Source organism: Pantherophis guttatus, chromosome 1, assembly GCF_059756535.1.
Source record: "Pantherophis guttatus breed Tessera chromosome 1, ASM5975653v1, whole genome shotgun sequence".
Classification (NCBI taxonomy): Eukaryota; Metazoa; Chordata; class Lepidosauria; order Squamata; family Colubridae; genus Pantherophis; species Pantherophis guttatus.
Genome location: NC_142063.1, coordinates 309,057,799 through 309,080,740, shown reverse-complemented (window position 1 = coordinate 309,080,740; position 22,942 = coordinate 309,057,799). Strand labels below are relative to the sequence as shown.

General features: G+C 35.9%; 1 protein-coding gene across 2 annotated transcripts; it reads right to left on the bottom strand.

Moving 5' to 3' along the window:
- Nucleotides 1-4,066: 4,066 nt before the first annotated feature.
- APMAP (adipocyte plasma membrane associated protein) lies at nt 4,067-22,000 on the bottom strand. 2 transcript variants are annotated; one of them, XM_034427446.3, is made up of 9 exons: nt 21,722-22,000; nt 15,751-15,867; nt 13,756-13,871; nt 9,721-9,813; nt 8,446-8,562; nt 8,003-8,177; nt 6,973-7,107; nt 6,369-6,561; nt 4,067-4,588 (listed from the first exon to the last, which is right to left on the bottom strand). In XM_034427446.3, exons 1-9 carry the CDS (start codon nt 21,817-21,819, stop codon nt 4,379-4,381), a joined length of 1,254 nt encoding a protein of 417 aa, XP_034283337.2. In that variant the 5' UTR covers nt 21,820-22,000; the 3' UTR covers nt 4,067-4,378. The 2 variants fall into 2 exon arrangements, with proteins under 2 accessions (XP_034283337.2, XP_034283338.2); XM_034427447.3 differs by having other exon boundaries at nt 21,728-22,000.
- Nucleotides 22,001-22,942: the final 942 nt, after the last annotated feature.

Genomic DNA, 22,942 nt, shown 5'->3' with positions numbered 1-22,942 from the left:
GCATTAGTTTTGATAACACAGGGCATTTATGGATATTTTGTGCATATATGTAAGTCATCACACCCACTGCCCAGCAATAAAATGTTCTGTTCTCAGAAAGAATTAGCACAGAATATTGAAAACAGATTGATCTCACATTTTTGTTTTTGCTACACATCTAAAGAAAAATACTAGACCCAGTTTGATGTAACTGTTAAGGTGATGGTCTAGAAATCAAGAGATTCTGTTTTAGGCGTCTCTTAGATATGAAAACCAGCTGGGGGTTTTGGGGCCCATCATTCTCCTTCAGATCAGGTGGTTGTGAGGAAAATAGGTGGGAACATTGTTGTATGTTTGGTCTCTAGTCAACAAACACATGCACACAGAGATCCAGAGTCATCTTATTAGGAAATAGGCAGCACATAAAATAAATAATACCTGAAACAACTTTCATGGGCTCTCAAAAGTTGATACTAAAAGCCGAACTAATTTCCTTTCATTAGTGCATCCCATGCTTTTCAGTTTTTCAAAACTGTACTGAAATGGGATTCTTGTCTTATCAATTTAAACATTAGTTAAACCCAAGTAATTGAAGTTTTGTTTTTAAATTCTCCATTGGGGAGCACTGTTAATACTTCTTAAAATAGATTACATTTTAGAAAGTGCATATTCTTTTGTGAAGCTTATTTATACTTTGGTGCCTGATAGTTTTAAGATTGCTGTGTGCAAAAACTCCACCTTTTCGAACGGTAATGTTTGGTTTTGGGGTGGAGATCTACCGTGAGTCACTAAGTCCAGCTGGACTTTCCAAGAACATGAAACAGATAACTCCTTAGTGCCACACGCTGAGTTACTGCTGTTATAGCCAGGTAAGATAAACCACTTGTGAATTTCAAAAGATACATATACTCAGAAATACTATTTGGGTTTTGATATAAACTAATAAAGTTAAGATATTTTTATACATTTGGTTTCTCCATCCACGAATGGGTGAATCTTTAAATTTTGTTCAAATTCTGCTAACATGCCCACTAATTGAAATAGCAGTTTTAGGATTTCCTTAATAATTTCCCAGCTAAGCTTTTGAAACCAAATTCTACATTTAAAAAATTGTAACACATAAGCAAAACCTAAAGAAGAGTTCTGGTGGATTTCTAAAATCCACCACATAGTGTAAAAGCAAAAATGTACACTATTTCTTCCAAATATTTCTTATTTAGAGTACATCTCTTGGATCTTGGATATTCTGAATAATAACAAATTTATTTCACTATCTTTCTATCTGATTGAATCAGTGTCAAAAGTAGATTATGCAGCAATATGAGAGAAAATACGTACATTTATTCCTGGCATCTTTAATATTTACTTAACTTACTAAAAAAATACACTTCTCATTCTGCGTATTTGTTTCCTAATAGCAAAGTTTGAAAAAAATAATATAACAGATTCCTACCTAGGCCAAAGTAGATATGTAAACTCTAAATAGGCAGTTTAATGAGTATATTCTGGGTAATTTGCATGTTAGTCAACATGATTCTCAAGCCTGCAGGGTGCATTTGCCAGAAAATGATTTCCCCCTGAATTATGCTGCATTAAAACAAAAAAAATAACCTTGATAAGGAAAAGAACTAGAAATTGATTTTTTTTTCTTTTTTGCATGAAAACGTTGCAAGTTTAGTTCTGAAATTGGAAAACATTCTGTTGGGCTATGTTCTCAGAAGTAGCCTGTTCCCAAAGAGTGAATTTATATGTTAAAGCATTAATTGGTTTAAGTTTTGTTTACTGAATGAGCAACAGTTGGCTGCATTCATACAACACACTAAGTCAAAACCAAATAAACTATATTATGGCTTAGCAGAATCATGTCAACTGATCCTAATTCCATCATTTCTGGGATATAAACAATTAAAGCTCTCACAAGGTTGATGAACTAAAACTCAATTATATTAATTGGGACAATTAGGTATTATAGTCAACTGGCAAGGCACCTCTTTCCCCACTTTTGTACCATAGTAGATTTCAGGAACTTTTTTTTTTTGTGATTTATATGCTGCCCCTCTCCGAAGACTCAGGGCGTCTTACAATGCGTTAAGCAATAGCCTTCATACTTTTGTATATTTATACAAAGTCAGATTATTGCCCCCACAATTTGGGTCCTCATTTTACCTACCTTAGAAAGAATGGAAGGCTGAGTCAACCTTGAGCCTGGTGAGATTTGAACGTGCAGTAATTACAGGCAGCTGATGTTAGTAACAGTGCTTTAGTCTGCTGTGCTACCAGGGCTCCTTGGCTACCAGGGCTCCTTTTTGCTTGCTCATCATTACTATAAACAGTGTTTTACAAAAGATGGGACTTAAAAGTAGACCAATGGGTAGTAGCAAGTGGCTGATTTTGAAATACTGTAGTTAAGCAAGAACGACTTGATTAGTATCCGATGAAGACAGAGATTATTATTTTGTCAGGCACTGGCATTTTCCATAGTGAGCTCAAAATTTGTATCTCTTGCTTCCAAATTCCATATTTGTTGAGTTATTGGACGTTGCATTTGTTATAATTCCTACTCTTTCCCCTCTTGGTTGCTAGGCAAAACACTGTCCTCTGGAGAATTCTGGAACTCTCACTCCACAAAAACTATATAGGTCTCTACTAGCTTTCTACCAAGGGAATGAAATGGATGTTTTGAAACAATCCTTCCTTCCTCTCCCTTGAGTGTTAAACTCAAATGCAGGACTTGTGAACCATCTGCAACCTAGAAGAACCTGTTTTTATTTTGTTTTTTTGTTTTAAGTTTTTGTTTTGATGTGTGTGTGGAGGCTGTTCATGTAAGTAAAGCCAATGATATGTCCTGATGCAGATATTGTCTGCAGATGATACTCCCTCTTTGAAAAGCAGTATCAGAAAAATATGCATTCTGCCTATGCAGTTTAATTGAACATGCAGTTTATTTTTGCTATCTTTGGATTTTGAGTTCCACCTGGGCTGTTTGGAGGATGGGAGGGATGCGTGAGATGGAACTGGTCAAATGAAACAACACAATATATGCATGACTTTTTTATACTGATTTTTAAACTCTTTATGTCAACATTTTTGGAAAAAAAAACTGTTCATACATAATGAAAGCACTTAACTTTATAATGCCAAATCTATTTAATAAAATATGCTTTGGGTAGCCAAGATTAGTTTCTTATGCATCTAAAAAAGAAGTTTCAGTCATAATTAACAGACTTTTGATTAAACCTCATGTTTAATATTAAATTAATGAAGTTTTGATCAGCTGATAGAGGCAGAGAGGCTTCTTTGGAAATTAGTACCATCATATACCAGTGAAATAGTATGAGAATTTAATGCAAGATGGAGAAATGACAGTATTCTACACGTTACTGGACTGTAATTTTAAATAATATTCACCACGTCTGCTAGATTGAGAGTTATATTCAGCAGCACGAGGGTCGATTCCTCATTTAAAAGTTAAGGATATTAAATGGATTTATGCAATAGACAGGTAAAAAAAAATGTCACCACATTCATCTGACCAAAGCCCCATCAATTTTTAATATACATAGTGACAAACGTTTAAAAAGCAGTAGAGCTTTGATTGCATGGTTATGGCTGCCATTCTGACTTTTTTTAACAAAACCCCACCCCCACCCCCCCATATTAAAACATTCTTCTGCCTCAAGGACTTATGTCGATGATTAAATAGAGGAACAATAAAATGGACAAACCAGCTTTTCCGAAATTAGTTACATTAGCCTTAGATTTAGAGATTCCCATACAAGTAATTCCATGTGTTTAAAACTATCCACACAGAAAATAGCATTGATTAGAAATGGAATTACAGCTGCAGTATGTTTGATTTATTAATACAACTATAAATTGCACTGCTACTATATAGTGCATGCATTAAAACATGCTTATAAAGAGAGATCCAAATTGGAAATAAGTTCAATGTATTAGATCATCTAAGATTAGCAACTTCAGAGCAATGATGTATTTACAGGACAAAATTTTGAATTTTGAAAAGCTGATCACATACATATAATGGATTTGAATAGCATTTCTAAAATATTAAATGCAACAAATATTGTTTCATGAGGTAATTTTGTATTTTATTTACCTTCTGGAAAGGTAATAAAGGTGCTATAGAGAAGGTACAGTGCACCAAAAACGTCTACACAGCCCACCATTTTGAAGGAGAATTTAAACAAGGTAATTCACAGGTTTTAAGATATGGCATGCCTAAGTTAAGGACTAATTCTGCATTCTGCTAGTTAAACAGTGTTACAGCGCTCATGACTGACTGTGCTTCCATTCGTCTTTTTTGTCCAAAATGCGTCTCATCCTTCTTTGTCTTTCTAGAGTAATTCAAGGCGACAGCAGTAATGCTTTCAACTCAGAATTAGACATCCTTAAGGTCCAACTTACAAATAAAAGGGGATCGGAAAGACCCCAAATAGAGATGTCCATTATATTCATGTGCTTCGCTTATATATGTTGCCACCACTCCATTTGGATCATGGAAGCTTCTTTTGTAGGTTCCAGTATTACTTAATTCTAGCACAAGGCCGTACTTGGGCACAAATTTTATCACAGTTTCTGGACTGAGCAGCTGCAACACAAACAAGTTATAGACAGTTTTCTTTTAATCATCAACATTACAACATTTGAGTTGATTGAATCAATTACTATCAACTGTTTCATTATAACATGTTTTAAATACCTGAATTTGCATAATGCAAGACAAAGTTAAGCACTCTGGAATATAAGTGATAATAATTGTTACTGTTAATCAATGGATGTGCATTGAAATATTTGATTAGCAAACTTCAATACTAGTTGGAATTTTTTTACATTATATTTGTGCCATTACCAAATGCATAATTAGAGAATGCCCTAAGATATCACACTATTTTTTTTAACATTACCAAATGCATAATTAGAGAATGCCCTAAGATATCACACTATTTTTTTTAACAATGTTAACTACAACTTATATAACTATCACCTGGGATTGTCTAACTTTTTAAAATAATTATGGTAGGACTATGAAAAATAGCAAATTATAACATCTCACACATCATTAAGTATGACGCACAAGAAGAATGTTTGCTATATCCCATCATTAAGTAAGATATTCTTTTTTATCCATTCCAACCTGCATGATTTTTGCAGCGATCCTTCATATAGTTCAGTTTTTGATCAAAATTGAGCTGGAATCTCAATCACTGAGAAATGTGGCTATTAAATGTGATGTCATATGACTGCCTGTGTGGACTTTTGGGTCAACTGCAATCCCAGCACCCAGGCCTCCCACACACACTTGAGGCACCTCACACTGTTTAACTTATTGTGCTGGCTCTATGCTTGGGTTTGGCTCCCTCTCGTCTCCAGGGGCTGGCTGAAAAAGCTACCTGCCAAAGGATGTCATATTTCTGAATGTAGAAGGGAATGCCTTCCACAGGGTAATGGGAAGAAGTCGTCTCTCCTCTGCATGCAGAAGAGAACTCCTTCTGCAGATGCATAAACAGAGCTCAAATCATCAGGATCCGAGTTCCGTTTCTGAGGATGTCATTTCTCAGTGCAGAAGAAAATGCCTTCCACAGAGTGCAGAAGTCTGGATCATCTCCAGAACAGTGAAGTAGTTCAGCTCCCCTTAGCAGGCAGCCCTTTCAGCCAGCCCCCAGAGATGAGAGGGAATCCTCTTGGCAAGCAGCAGCAGCTTGCAACCTTCTCTGCAGCTTCTCTACTGACTTTCTGGGGAAGCCTGCAGAGAGGATTGCAAATAGCAATCACATATGTGTGTGTGAGGTGTTTACTTAACAATTACTTAGCAAATGCAAATACCTTGCTAAGTATCCATCTCCTGATCATGCAACTGTGTGTGTGTAAGGAAGAGGGAAGCAGGGCAACATGATGTTTTCTAACAGCCAGAAGTTGATGTTATATATGCAGAATGTCAGTAAAAGCAACAGAACCATCTACTGAACTACAGACTGAAAATATTTATTTGCCAAACTGCCATATTTTAAGATGGCCAAACAAGGAGCCAAAGGAGTTAAAAATACAAACTCATACAAGCCCTTTTTTGTGTGCGAATGAATCCATACTTTTCAGTGTGTTTGCATTGATTGCAACTTTAACAACTATTACAATGATTGTTGCATTCCTTTTATTTCATGTCTACTTTTTTATTATTTTATCCTTTTTCTCTTGTTCTGTGTTATTAAACAAAATACTTTTTAAAAAGTTGCAATGGCTAGACCTGGAACAGGACAGGGAAAAGAAATAAATTATTTCCAAAGGGAACCTATTCAAAAGAATTTCATTTAGAGGATGCTGAGCTCAGTCTAGTATGTGGATACATAAGATTTGTTACTGTTGTTTCTTACCTTAAATATGATTCTTTTAATCCATGGTTTTTCAGATAAGAAATCCACCATAGAAAATCCAGGATTTGCTCTAATAGCTGACATAGCTACCCAATAACCTCCAGAGCTGCTTAAACGGATATTGTCTGGAAAACCAGGCATGTTTTCGACAAACAGGTCCTCACCTCCTTTCATTAGACCAGATACATAATACCTAAAAACGCATAACATTTTACAAATTTGCTATACGAAACATTAAGTATTAATATTTTATGCTATATTTCTAATCTACTACCCGAAAGATCAGAACACAGTTGGAACTATAAAACATGTATGAAGAATACAGAATACATTAAAACAGTAGCAATACAGAACAAATACAAAGGACAGGATAAAGTTTACAGCTTACTAAAAAATAAACAAAGATCACAAAACCTACATAGCATCTCAGTTAGCCAGTATCGTTCTTTAGAAATTACAGAACAGAGTGAGTAAAAAATCCTCTTGCTTAGCAAGGATAATACATAAATAGGAAAAGTCTACTCATATAAACTAAACTAGCATTTAGTCAATTCTTAACAAAATAGCTGGATCTATACCGCACCCTTACAAATATCTCATCTACCTTCGTATTCTTGCCATAGTTGTTTCAGCCACCAACACAAAGTCTTCAGCAGGAGACAGCTGGACTCCATTTGGAAATCGGAGTCCTTCCATTAAGACTTTGACTTCCTTTGTGACTGTGTCATATTCAAGTAAACTAAAGACAAAACAATTACAGAGTATTACTAATTGTATTACTAATCCCCTCTCAATCTCAATATGATCTTTGACAACGGTATGTCAAAATATATATTAATTACCCATATGTATAAGAACAGCCTATAGCTGAATCTATTAAAAAAACCAGCATGGATGGAACAACTGGCCTCTCAGGCTAGGAAGTTTCAGAGCTTAGTTATACCATTAAGAAGGCCTTTTAACTTGCCTGAATCAAATATGCCTCACCAATCATTAGATTTTAAGGCCCACATAGGTTAATATGGAATACAGTGGTCTCGGAGGTATCTTGAAAATTACATTTATCTCCAATGCTTGAATTGTATCAAGAAACAAAGTAGTATTTAGGTTTGTAACAGGGCCAGTAGCGCCAAACTACCACTAACCTCCTCCACATACCCATATTATCTTTGGGCAAGTGTCCCCAACCCCAGGTCCATGAACTGGCACCAGTTTGCAGCATGCCAGAAACCGGGCCATGCAAACAAGCAAAGCCCCATCCGTGGGATGCAGGCAGCACACGAAATCACCACCCCCTCTGGTCCACAGAAAAATCTCCATGGAACTGGTCCCTGATGCCCAAAAAGTTGGGGGCCACTGTCCTTGAAGATAAGTACTGTAACTATGTATAGAATAGAAAAGAATACAGATTTCCTATGCCAAGGAAGAAAGGATAAGGAAAGATATCTGAATTAAGAATGTCAACAAAGTTTAAATGTTACTTCATTATTTTAAATAAATATTTTAACAATAACCATCAAATAACAATACTTGTTTCTAGAAATGCCATCCCCACTATCCCAGGAAATTATTCTCCATGTGATGCTTGATCACAATTTTGTTATATAATTTACAATTCAGGCAAGCACATTTACCGTCCATCATCTGAAGCCTCCATGATTAATAAGGAATAATCTTTTCTCTGCCATTTACTACTAGAGTCTGTAAAATAGATTTTCTTTCCATCCCGAGTCATTGTAAGATCGTTCACAAAGGATATATTCTTCCCTTCAATAGGAATCTTTGAAGACACAAGTGGCCTGACTGCACCTGGTCACAGAAAAACATTTTTTTAAAAAAAACTCTTTGCTCTTTTGTACTTATATGTGTATGGATTGTAATCATGAGTGTATCATTTCTACTTATGCCTTTGCTGAATTTATTTAATAATAAAGATTCGAAAAAATTTAGCAGATTCTTAAGCAGAATTCAAAATTCATTCGCATATCATGGTTTACAGCTTACCATTCAAACCGTAGTTAAAACCAGCTAGGGTTTGGCACAATGGGTATGTGGGGAGAAGGAGAGGTAGACTTGCCTGAGATAGGGTTTATTTCAAACAGCCCATAATAGGCATCTACAACAAAGAGAGTATTGTTTGGTCCAACACGGATTCCTAGTGGTCTCCCACATGTAGGCTCATCTTCTCTTGTACCTTTTTAGAAAATACAAATAGACATAAAGTATGCAGCTTCTAAACAGAAGTTTCTATTGTACTTCTGAAACAGAATATCAATCATCTTGAATCTGACTAATAAAAGATATAAATTTTGTATATTCAAAAATATCTGTTTAGCTTTATATACTTTTTCTTCATATAATAAAATATTAACAAAACCCATATTATTTTGATGTAGTTAAAACAGTGCCTCTTGCAAGACTTGGAAGGAATGGACAATACATGACCTTCCAATTAATGGAACGCAACTCTTATTACCTCTTTTTCTTGATCAAGTTGGTTAAGTCTGAAGGGAACTGAGTTCAGTAACACCCGGAGAATGATTCACTGCCCATCTCCGAATAAATTAATATTCTTTTTTTCTTCTGCTCAATTGTATCCAATTCTCAGAGACTGCCTGGGCAAGTCCCTGCAGTTTACTTGGCAAGGATTTTCAGAAGCGGTTTGCCCTTGCTTCCTTTCTAGGGCTAAGAGAGTGCGATTGGCCCAAGATTACTCTAACTTGACTTGGTGCCAAAGCACAACTAGACCTCACAGTCTCCTGGTTTTTATCTTGATGCTTTAACCACTACACCAACTGGCTCTTGTAAATAAATATAAATAAATTTCCTCTAAGCATAAGGCTAGATAGGCTTTTATAGTCAATACATCTGATTTCATTTTGTCCTAAATTCTGATGTGCATTTATAACCTGGTCCTTTTTAAATAGTTTTTCACTTGCTAAATAAAGCTAAGCACATAATGATGAATATTGTATCACAGTACTTAATGAATGTTAACCAGAAATATTATCAAGATTTTATTGCAGTGAACCATTCCTATCGTGTTATTTTTCACTTTAAAAAGAGATTGTTAACCAAATGTCCATAGGTTTTTCACAACCACTGTCATGGGTTAAAGCCAGGGCCCAGCCAGGCTGGCTGGTTGGGGGATGCTGTGCGGTGCTGCCCATGCTGAGTTGGACAACCACACAACCAAAAGTACCACTCCAAAATACACAAACTACATAGGATGAAATAAATTTTCATATATTTAAAAATATTCAGTGGAAGGTATGCAACAAGTCTGAAATGATTTATTAGACAAGTCAAATCACAGTAGAAAAGGAATAACAAATAAGTAGTGTTTGTTTACCACAAGGACCGTGGCCAAGACGTGCTAAAGTGGAAATTTTCCCATTTTCAATCTTCACAATTTTTCCATCAGCAGTACCAGTAAACAACACATCTATGAAAGACAAGCAGTGACATGAGCTATGCATGTTATTTAACACACAAGGCTTATATAAGATTTCAAAACACCAAAAATGCTTTCTATATGGTAATGTCACAAAACCCTCAAAGAGCAAAACTAAAGTTTGCCTTCCATATTGGCATATTTTTTACAAAAACAGAATATAAGATTATCACTGAAATGCATTTGTCTCCATTAGCAATAAGCTTTATTATTTATAGACCATCATGTTTATAGACCTGAGGCATAGCAACAATTCAAACTATATTACAATTAAAACAGTAATGTAAGTAACAAATAATATATGATGGTCGCCTAAAAATCAAGGGTCAAAAACTCGCTGGGAGGCTGCTACTAAGAAGGCCTATCACCTGCTCCATATCCCGTATACCTTCCCAGAAGGATGGATCTTCAACAGAACCTCTCTAAATGTTTACAATGAATGGAAAATATAAGTTGGTGCTGCACTATTAAGGGCTTTTATGATCTTAAGCATTATGAATGAAACCTACCGCAATTACTTCAAATCAATGGAAGTCTACACCGATGGGATTTATTGATATAGTTCTTCTATTTAAATATTACAGTCATGGCTGTTTACAATAACAATTAACAGTAAAAATCCACATTATATAAAATCCACATCATTTTATACCAGCTGCAACTTTTGAGTTGTTACTAAAGACTGCCTCAATTAGGTGATAATGAAAGAATGAGTTCACATATTGTATATTCTAATACATGGAACAGCAAGTTTCATATATGGAATAGAAAGTCCCGAATTGCCTGTATGGACCAAATTGTGAGCATCTTTAATTTCATCAGATGATTATACCTTTGTCACTATGATGGTTATTATCTATCTTAGATTTCTAAAAATAGCTTTCTTAGCTCTACTGAAATTGTAGAGAAGACTATTCAGAAACTGCTAGATTCCCATAACATTAAAAGTGTTGTTATAAAAAACAACTACAATTACTTTTTCTTAATTTTATTTTCTCTTATTCAGCCTTATCTAACTTCTTTTAATCTTTTTTCAGATAACCAAATCATCAATGGTGACATGGATGAGCCTAGCGGGTGGCATGATGAAAGTTTCAAACTTCCTCTTCTGAGAACCCCTGGCACCATCTGCTATCTTGGAATAGTAACTTGGTAGATCCCACTGCCACTGCTTATCTTTCAAGGAATGCCTTGCCTAGCATTCCTCTCACCACTACAGTGCAGAAGACAGGTGGTATTTTCATCACCTGGTCTGCCTTTATGAAAAGATAAAACTAGTGGGGAAAATGACTTCATGTCTCTATTGCAATCTCCCTACTCTGTGGTAAAGGGAAGGCATGGGATTAGGACAATCAGCCCTTTATTCAAGAACAGAGAAATAGAAGGTAAATTACTTTAAAAAGAGAACATGTAAAGATCTAGACAGATTACAAAATGAAAAACAACAATGGATAGACTTCTTTACCAGTGTTGGAAGGATTGTGGAAATCAAGTCCTTCCTTTATATATACGTTTCTCAGAAATAAACAGATTTCTGAAGCAAAAGTTCTCTGCTGGCTTTCCTAGACTTTTCCAGGAAAATAGATGAAATGAGCTTATTGGTATCTTATGAGAATCATACATTTTGTACCCTCACAAAAAACAAAAACAATCTGCTCTTGAGAATTCAGAATACAATTTAAAATGTTATTTTTAAATGTTGATAATAAATCTAGAATCTGTATGTATCTTTCTATATATATCATAATATGATGCTTGATTAATTTAAATCTAAAAGCCAAAAGATTACTAAGTAATTTACTCACCCCCTTTCAGTATCTTTTTCTGGCATAATGTAATCAAAATTCAGTTTTAGGGACATTAAGCTTATTGAGTTATTGGGTTTTTAATTAGCAAAAATCAGAAACCTGTATTGCTGATAGGATCCACAAAGGATTAACAATTATTTTAACTCCCCAAAATATACATTTAACAGCTGCTTCTTAAAAAAAAAAGAGAATATGGAATAATGCGAGCTTGAGTAATTATTTATATAATATATAAATTAGAACAATTCTGCACAGCAATCTAAATTAATTGGTTGTTCCCAAGGCTGATTTAAAAGATCTGCATCTTGATTGCAATTGTTTAGCAATTGACCAGGTTACTGCTCAATTTGGACTACGGCCACCGGGGACCTTTGTTCTGCTTCTTGCCCCTCTCATTCACGCAGAGAGGTCAAGCCTCACCGAGAGGACATGTCTATAACTGCCTGCTTTTTTAAAAAAACAGTTCCTCTTCACTAGTCCTTCTCCTTTTTCATGGCTTTCCCAAGTTTACAGGCACTGATGTCTTCACACTTCCTTCCCATATTCTCCCCTCTGACACCAATGCAAATTCTTTCTCCTACCTTTACTGCATAGTCATTACATTGATGCTCCAATGATCAAAGCAAAGAGAATAAAGTTTTTTTTCTGGTTTCTGTGTTCTACTGTGGCTCTACAGAAACTTTGTGGCAATGAGGAACTAATGGCTCAGCTTCACAGAAACAAAGGAAAATAGCTTCAAATATGATAACATTCTAGTATAAGATGCACAGGATGAAAAACAAAGTACAGTACCCAGCCTGCGAAAAAACCAAAAGGGCACACACCCCACCAACTAGAAGATGAAAGAATGTGATGCAAGTGTGCTATCAAAACAGGTACAGAAAACAAGGTGACCAAAACACTTTACTGGATTTCATGAGCTTTTAGAGTCACTGATAAATCAAATGGAAAGAAAAAAAATGCTGCTGGCCAGATGAGAACATCCACTGGAAAGGAAAGAATATATCTGATATTGTGGTCAACTGGATCTCAAGACTTCCCTAGACTAGAATGAGACAAGGTAGACTAATTGCTGACAAGCACTGAAGATAGCTTAGGATAGAAAATATTATTTTTGAATCAAATTTCAAAACATGAGCAAGGAGTGCATTTGCAATGGTTTGGGAATGGATGGAGGATAGCATTGGCTGATCCTGCACTCCAGAAACAGTGGATAGCCTGTACAGGCAATGATATAAGCAGAAACTGAGAATCTAGTCTTAAGTAAAGTTGAAATTTAGTCCCTGTTAGAATAAATATAACATTTTTTCTATTTGTTCAATTAAAACGTTACGATTTACAAGCAATACACTCAGGAATTCTTTACAAGATGTATTTATATTACTCCCTTGTAAGGTTATAACTTACAATACATAAATAAGAAAAGAGATATTCATGATAGAAAATTTAAAATAAACTGAATAATCACTGGATTAAATCTGTACACATATTCCTGCAAAATATTGCATATTTGAAAGTATAATTTACACATAAGGTACTTTAAAATGAAATTAGTCTCTTTTGATCAATAGTTTGTTGATACAAGAGAAACTTGTTACACACACACTCACTCACTCAGTTGTGTCCTTTTCGGATATAGTTAGTATAAAAATGTAATTACAGAAATATTATTTAATTGTATTTTCCATATTTGATTGATATAAATGCAATTCTAGAGGTCCAATATTATTTCACATATTTTATGCTTATCCCACTATTCAGATTTTGGACTGAAATTCAAATTTAACAAAGTAACATGATTTTAAATAAAAATGCACACATTCTTCTTCATTGTACCTCAGTATTTGGAATCTATGAAGACTGGTAAACACTTTGCATATGAACAATGAAAAGACCTGGTTTTGTTTTCTGTAATATCACATTTATTCACAAATGTGTATGATTTTTGCTAACTTGTATGATACAGTAATATTATATCAGCATAAAACTTTATTGGATACAAATTATCTTACATGTTACTTAGAATTCAGAATTTTTATAGTTTAGAATCCAGAAGTTATTTCTGGGGAAAAATATAAACTTATTAAGCAGATATTAAAAATCTCCATCAAATATCTGTGCTTACCACCAATATTTGCAATAGATTCTGGTCCAACAAGCTGGTTTTCAAATAATCTTTCTGCTTGTCGAAGCTTAACATTTGGCTCTAAAGCACCAGTAAGAAGAGGAGGTTCTTTAAAGCTGTCAAGAAGGAAGATTTTCATAAGCATACGGAGGAGATTAATACAAAAATAACAAGATACCAAATAACTTAGATATATCAGATATTTTTCAAAACAGCATAGTTTAATTTATCCAAAGCAACTTATGCAATTATTAATTTCATATGTGGCAACAGTTTCCTTCAGCCTAAGGATCAAGCCAATTAAGTGGATAACAATTTTAACAACATTAAACATTACAATTAAAAAGATAAAAAGTAATGCAAACTAAAAAATTAAGGAGTAAAAAAATTAGAAAAGAGTTGAAAGAAAAATAAAAAAGGAAATATAGTAAAAAAAAATATGTTCAATATGTTAAGAAATTACTTCTGCCTTCATCACAAGTATAAACGATTTTAGTAATTATCCATTTCTGTTAAAATATAACAAATGATTTCTTCTTTCCATATCCGATCCCTTATCTATAAACATATCCTTAAAGCCTCATCATTCAGTTCTGGTCAGCAAAAGTCCATTAAGAGTTATTAGAAATAGCAACACATCTAGTTTAATCTTTTCCAAATCATTCTTACCACCTAGCTTTTTAAAATCTATATTCAAATCCATTATTGCGTTACTTGACCTCTTGGTGGGTTTCGGTACCACTGACCATGGTATTCTTCTGGATTGATTCAAAGGACTGAGGGTGGTGGCATGGTATTGTGTTGGTTCACCTCCTTTCTTTGCGGTCAATTCCAACTGTGGTGATTATGGGTCTCACCTATGGCCCCTACTGTGTGGGGCCAAATTTGATAAGTTTCAAAACAGTTGAGTGCTGAGGTACCATTGTAAATCTAATTTAAATTTCCATTTATTACACAGGTATTATATATGTTTTTATCTTTGCAAACTATCTCTGTTTCTAGTGTATCTGTACAGGTAATCCTTGATTTATAATAGGTCATTAGTGACTATTTGAAGTTATAACAGCAATGAAAAAAGTGACATGACCGTTTTTCACATGATCATTGCAGCATTCCCATGGTCAAGTTATCAAAATTTAAATGCTTGGCAACTGACTCATATTTATGATGGTTGCAGTGTCCTGGAGTCATGTGATCACCTTTTGCGACCTTCTGACAAGCAAAGTCAACATAACAACTGCAGTTACTCTCTTAACTAATATGGCAAGAAAAGACATAAAATGGGGCTCTCTTAACAATGTCTCACTTAGCAACATAATTTTTGGACTCAATTGTGGTTGTAAATTGAGGATTATCTGTATAGTGCTTCATACATTGCCTTTTGTTTTTTAGATTTTTCACTTCTCTTTTTTTTTAGCTCTTTTTTTCTAGGTATAGAGAAATAGGAAGACTAAGAAAGTTTATTTGGATAAAATTAAACTTTCTTCGTCTTCCTATTTCTCTGGACCAATTCATTCTTTCTTCACATATTTAATCTGTAATTAACTGTTCATTTTTTACAAATGAGCCTTCCATTCTTTCTGCACGTACAGTTACCACATACTAATTTTAATACAGAAGTAGTAAAATATTATAACCATTAAAATTGATGTGCACATAGCACACATTAAGACAATGACTTGAAAGAACATGATTAAGAAAAATGGCAACCTTTTAAATTAAATATATTGTATTTATTAAATGAATTGTTTAGAGATCCAGAAGGAGCAAATAAAAGTAGTATAAGAGGCACATAAGTTCACCTGTTAATTTGGAAAATATAAAACAGTTGTTTTTCACTTCTGTACAACTGTAAGTAATGGCACAACAGTTTTTCTAAACAGTTGACTACAGCACTGTTCCATTCATAAAGCTAAAAAGCCCTCTTAACAACGTCCTCAGTGAAAGTTTAAGTCACATGCAAAATTCTAATATTAAACAGGCTTATGTACTCACCTAATAGGCTGAGGATCTATTGGACACTCCAGAAAAATGAGCGCTCCAAATAATGGAACAATTAATAACACAGCTAAAGTCATGAAAGTTACACGAAATACCCTGTTGCTGTAAGTACTGTAAAAATAAACAAAACCATAAATTAGAACATGATTATACAAGAGCAGCTAACAATATAAGAGTCTACTATATCAGGCCAGTAGCTATTCCAATGTTATAGTTTGTGTCATCCAGTAGCTAATAAGATCCATTCTGGATGCTCAAAAAGATGGATTAATAAAAAGATAGTGTTGCTCACCAATAAAGTATTTAAATTATGCTATCTGCAATTCCAAAACCAGGGAACAGCCATCAAGACAAGTAGCCATTACTAGTTAAATCTCCCCATTTTTTTAAACCATCTTTCTTAGCACTATCAAATATATTTCAGTAAATCTTTTTACCAATCTCAGGGCAAGATTACTTTGTAGGGAAGTAAATTTCTACTATGCAAACATGCAGTTGAATTTGCAGCTGTGCATGTTTACTTTTCCAGATCAGCACAAGTATTATCTCAAAATATCCTAGGTGGGAATCCAGGAGATGAAATGTAATCAATTTGGACAGATTGGGAAAGGTTGCTTTATTAATTATATAATTTGTGGTTAGACTTCAAACATCATTAGACGCACTGAAAAAGAGCTTAAGAATAAGTGGGAAAAACAGACATTCTATGGATGAAATTGGTTTAAATCTTACTGTTCTAAACATTCCTTCAATAATTTCACGAAAGATTTTTTAAATACCAGGAATGATTAGTAAAAGGAAAAAAGAAGTAAACAAAATATCCAAATCCTACTTGATATCTTCTGTGCCTTTAGATCAGGGGTGTCAAACTGATGGCCCGCAGGATGCATCATGCACAGGCCATGCCCACCATAGCTCCACGAAGGGGGAAAAATGTCATGAAACATCATGTGACGGCAACATGACACCATGAGTTTGACACACGTGCTCTAGATACTGTATGGTCATAAAGCTTCCCTCCTTAACAGTAGCATGCAGTCTTTGCTCAAGGAAAACAAATTTATCCAATATATGTAACTTCAGTTCTAAGGCATGGAGATACTCTGGATGCTAATTTGGTATAATTTTGTTTTAGTAGCTCATAGACAAAAATGCAGGTCTACTCTGCTTAAAAGATAGTAAAATTGCTATGATTTGAAGTACAATTGAACAGTATTGTTGAAATTTGTGTAGACTACAAGGTGGACAACCTGAGGTCTCAGATCCATACCAGCCTCTCAAATTCTCTTTTTGCAGCTGATGGAGACCACTTTATCAAGACTGTTGATAACTGCCATTTTCAGGTATTATAAATGTGTGAAAATTTCTTGCAATCCTCAGAGGCATCCCTGCCCAACCAATATAAAAAATGATTTACAAACCCTCAGTTACCATTTTTCCAAATCAATAGGGTGTCTTATTTCACAAACACCCCCAGTTATAGAAAGTTCAGGGTTTTTAGATAGGCATATACATGGAACAGGCACTAAATTTGTAATATTCTGTTAATATAAAAGATGAATACAAGCTCTATGATACAACAGCTTTAGTATTAGCTAAATATTACAGAAAAATTGTGAGGATTTCAGCCCTTCTCTTAAGAAGCATATCTATATATGATTCTTGGTTATGGGTAGACTATGAAAGATAGCTTTGAGCAAACTACTGGGATTTGAATAAAAGCTCGGAAAAGCAAACTACTTGAGCTTTGAACAAAACTGCTTTTAGTTTTTCTGTTTTGTGGCTTTTATTTTTATTTATTTTATTTTTAAAAAAATAAAAGTTTTTTTATTTTTTATATCCAAACAACCAAACATTACACAATCAATTATCATACATCATTTTATCCCCACCCAACCCCCTCCCCAGTTTCGCCCCCCGACTTCCCAGAGCAAAAACAGGATATAGCATTTAACAAACATAAACTAAAATATGCTAACTATTACAGAATTCAAAACTCTCTCACACTTGTTAACTCCCCCTTTAAAAATTATACTTCAACCTTCCTTTTATAAATTCTATCACATTTCACATTTGTAAAAAAAAACCCATAATCTTATTTTAAACATTTTAAAATCTCTTAATACATTAGCAGAACATTCTCCAAAATATAAGTTTCAAAACTTTCAAAAAGTTATCCATTAAATTTTAAGTTATCCACCTTTAAACTTCAATACTTTAAAACTACCATAAAATTCAGAAGTTATCCAACTTTAATTAAATCTTTTAACATCATGAGACAATCTCCAAAATATGACCAGTCTTTCTTTCTTTCTATATTTTTTACCTTTAAACTTCAATACTTTAAAACTACCATAAGATTCAAAAGTTATCCAACTTTAATTAAATCTTTTAACATCATGAGACAATCTCCAAAATATGACCAGTCTTTCTTTCTTTCTTTCTATATTTTTTCAAGTCCTTCTTCAATAATACTTTCTTCTTCAGCATTGCTCCTCCCCCTGCTTTTATTTTCAAAAAAAATTGGGTTTGAAATTGTAGTTGGTGTGTCTTTGGAATTCGCTCTCTTCTTGGGGTTGTTTCCTTTAACTTGAAGCCCCCATTTCAACTCTTCCTGAATTTGTAGACCATCAGTTCGTTCCTTATATATTGAGTCTGTCTGTAGAGCCAAAACTTGTCAAAATATTTATCAACCTGCAGTAAAGAGTCTTCTTGCTGTTTCTCAATTAATTGAATAGAAGCCTCTTCCAAAACCTCCATTCTCGGTACAATAATCTCCATTTTAGCCCCAACAATGTCTCTTTCATCCTCCAAAGGCACATTATCCTGATTAATTTCTTCCTCTTTTCCAGCCAGCAAATCATTATTATTCCCCAATTTAAAATCTTGAATAGTTCTTTTAATTATCTGTCTTATCTCAACAGTAAAAGATTTTAAAAAGTCTTTTAAGTCCTTCGCAGTCACCACTTGTAAATTTGCTGGCTCATATAATCCATCTTTAATTTCAGCCATTTTTCAGTTGTCTTTATGTTTGTATTAATTCGGCTATCAGGTCATTAAATCCAATTATTTTCCATGCAATTTAAGGATGTAAGTTAGTTAAAATGAATACCACAGTCTTTTCCATTCCACTTCCACTTTAAATCTTTTTCTTGAATAACCCGATAGTTTTAACAATATTACTGATGTTAACAAGGACTTTCACTTCACTTATAAGTTTCGTTTTCACGCCCTAAGGCACCATCTTTGCCTTTTTAAACGGAGTTAATATACAATACTTGCATTTTTAGTCTCCTGGATTAACTCTGCCAGCATCCAAAATCCAGAGTCCAAATTCTTTATAATCTTTCTAATTGCTTTGCTGGTGTGGTCGCAATGCTTCAGTCTGCTTATTTTTAAGCAGACTTGTCCCGGCTCCGGAGCTCTGAAGGGCTTTCAGAGAGCTCTCACTCTGCAAACACCAGGTTTAAAAAAAAAAGGCTGGGGGTCTAGGGGTGCTCTACCCAGACCCTTCTGCTCTTCTCTCCTCCTTTTCTCTGGGGGAGAGTTTTTAAGCCGCTAGACAGCTGATTTTCGCTGTTCTAGTGGCAAACAGAGTCACGGGGCTCCGTCGGCGTTTCGCGGAGCCACCGGAAGTCCTGTTTTGTGGCTTGATTAAAATAGATATAATATATTGAATCCATTAGATTTGACATTTAAATTATTACTTCCACAATATGGAATCCACAAACAGGATGGAGATTGTCTTCATCAAAACAAGCCAAATATAAAATTTCATTCACAAAAAATATGGCTGAAATTCTATGCACCGAGTTGGAAATAATCACCGTCTTATTTCCACATAAATAATGCAAGATTGACATATAACGTTTTAATGTGGTGCCTCCATTAGTATCCAAGAATAACAGAGAAAGAGGGAGTGAGTTTTTGATATAACACTCATGATGATTATGCTTTTTGAGGATTATGGAAAACTCATACAGGTAGTCCTCCATTTACAACCACAATTGGGCCCAAAATTTCTGTTGCTAAGCAAGGCAGTTATTAAATGAGACTTGTCCCATTTTATTAGTTTTGCCATAATTGTTAAGCAAATCACTACAGTTTTTAAGTGAATTATATGGTCATTAAGCAAATCTAGCTTCCCCCATTGTCTTTACTTGTCAGAAGCTCCCTAGGGATGTTGCAAGTAGTAATCCCAGGACCCTGATATGTAAATACATGCCAACTGCCAAGCATCCAAAGTTTGATCATGACTCTGGGAGAACTGGTCATAAGTCACCTTTTTTCAGTGCCATTGTAACTTTGAACGGTCATTAAATGAATGGTTGTAAATTGAGGATTACCTTATTTATGCTGTATACAGCAACAACCTGGAGAATGCTTCCCTAATTCACTTCTCCTGTCTCAAGTTTACAACATAAAAAAGTACTAATTAGTAAGCTATTTCTTGCAGATCACCAAAAGGCAATGACAATGCAAAACACAAGATCAACAATTTTGCAAGAACATGTTTACTTTTAGAAAAAGAGAATATTCACTCCTACTACTTTCTCATAGTAACTCTTGAAACATGTGTTGGGCTGCAAGTGAATGAATGATAGGTTACCCAACCAGCTTGTGTGTGTAAAACAGGATTAGGATTTACAACTCCCCACTTTCTAATCCATCACCTTTACTACAACAAAGCAGCTCCTGAAATATCAGTATAACTTCTTCCATATATTATATTGTTTTAAGTAGGAAAGAGAGCCAGCTTGGTCTAGTGATTAAGGCAACAGGCTAGAAAGCAAGAGACCTGTTTTAGCCATGAAAGCCAGCTGGGTGACCTTGGGCCCGTCACTCTCCTTCAGCTCACCTCACCAAATTGTAGTTGTGGGGAAGGTTGGATATAAATAAACAAATACATAAAGATACAATTTCTTAGTAAATGAGTGTTTTTAAGTACCTATTTATCCACAGCCAATTACTATACATCTTAGAAGGAAAAACTATGGCTTTCGCAAGTGTTTTTTAATTGCTGTGGTTTTACTGCCTCCATTATAGAATTTTTTCTTTGCACAGCTCAGAGCCTTTACACTTTCTAGAGGAAAGTGAAGCGCATGGGGAAAAATAACAAATTATGAACACATTGGTTATAGGTTAAAATTGCTTAATCTAAGAAAAACATTCTGCCACCTATCAGAAGGATAATGCTTTTCATCAGTTGTATGTGTAATGTGAATATATAAAATTGTTGCTATAAAAAAATGACATGTCACATATTACCCTACCTGCATTTTTTTAAAAAAAAATTGAAGAGACCGTTTTAAAACAACTGCCGAGAATAATAACAAACAGTGGGCGTTTACTTGTATTTTGCAAAGTCCAAGAGAAAGAGATTATTTTCATTCCGTGACCCATTCCACTCCTCATAAAAAAAACAAAAACAAACCACCAGACCTTCCCTTCTGGACCTCCGACTTGTTAATTCCCACCGATTCCAATCGAGCCCAGTCATGTCAAAAGCCATTTCGAGGCGCTATCACCGTCATTTACCCTGGATCTTCAGAGACCCACTCATTATTTTTAATGGCATTTCTGTCCTTGACTTCAGCGTGGGGTTTCTCCCCACCCCCAGGGCATTCTTAGCAGCAAAGGCTGTGGAATATTTATTATTCCTAAACACCAAGAGGCCTAAACCCCTGAGTATCTAGCACTCATTTCCCCACCCCCCCAGCTCCCTCCGGCGGCACCGAGCTCTCCACGCGAGGGGCGGAAGAAGCGCTCGGGCCGCTCCAGCCTGGCCCTCCCACCGGTTCAGGAAGCCGGCGCCCACCTCCCCGTATTATTGTAGGTGAGCAGGGCAGGGGGAAGAGACGAGGACGCCCTCCGAATCTTCGCCCTTTCCGAAAGCCGCGGTGCCTCCTATCCTCCCCGGGGAAGAGGGAACGCCGAGAGGCCAGGAGAAAAGCAAAGACCTCACCCGCACCTGCTGTCCTTGCTTGCCTGCGCCGCGTTCTCGTCGGTAAGCACTTGCGGCCGGGCGGGCCGCCGCTGCCGCAGGCCGTCAGCTTCATTCATGTTGCGGTGAATGGCCCGCCGAGATACAGAGATCAACCGCGGGGGTCCAAGCCAGCCGCCGACGATCGCTGGAGAAAGCCGAGGAGAAGCCCCGCTTCCCGGCCCACACCGCGAAACCCCGCCCCTTGCTCCAGCCTGCTTCAACGGTTGCCACACAGAAGCCACGCCCCCACCCCGACTTGCGCCCGAAGGCCGCCATGACGCCCCACCCCCTCGGCTGAGCTTGCCCAATAACTGTGGCGCCAGACACCCGCCTCTCCCTTCAGAAACGCCCAACCACCATCTAGTCCCCAAGTGGCAACTCCGCGCTATCAACCGAGGGTGTTCAAGGGGGGCAGCGCGTGTCTGGGCCTGCTTCAGAGGGGGCCCCGATATCTCCCATATCCATCGCCCCTCATAACCCACCAACAGCCTCCATAGAGCCATGCCCCATCGCTCTTTTGGCGATGACTCACTGCTGCCTCTACATAAACCTCCCCGCTTTTTCCTCTTTGATTGCCTAATACTCTCTTGCCCCCTTCATACAGATGCCTCCATCCTTAACCGCTTAAGTTCAACGAATCAGCTAAGACCACGCCCCACTTCATTGGCCACTTGGAGAAGGGGCGGGATCAGCAGAACATCCACTTAGTTCCCACGTGAAAAGAACATCAGAAATGCTCGTTTCGAAAGGCTGGTTGCGTTTGGAGTAAAGGGGGGGAGGAACCTTGAGGGGGGAATGTTCTATCCAGGAGGAAGGTATATTAGCATGGCTTTGAAAGAGAGAAAGTATCTCTAGAAAAGACAGTACTTATTTTTATACAATATGTATTTTGTGGGTTTTTTTATTTATTGAGTTTGAAGTGAAATGGAATGTAGAGAAATAGGGTAATCTTGCTGTGATTTGTATGATTTTGAAAGGGAATAGTTAGGACATTGTATTGAAAAGACAGAGACACAATTTAGGTGACCCTAATAGGTGCAAAATTATTGCACTTCTAAATGCTAAAGATGAAGCCAAAATTACTAATATTGGGTAAGATAAACATGTCAATTTCTGTTGCTTACAATGTAAAACGTTAATTCTTATTGAGGATCAATCATTTGCCATAAGATCCCACATGTTATACATAAGTATTGATAA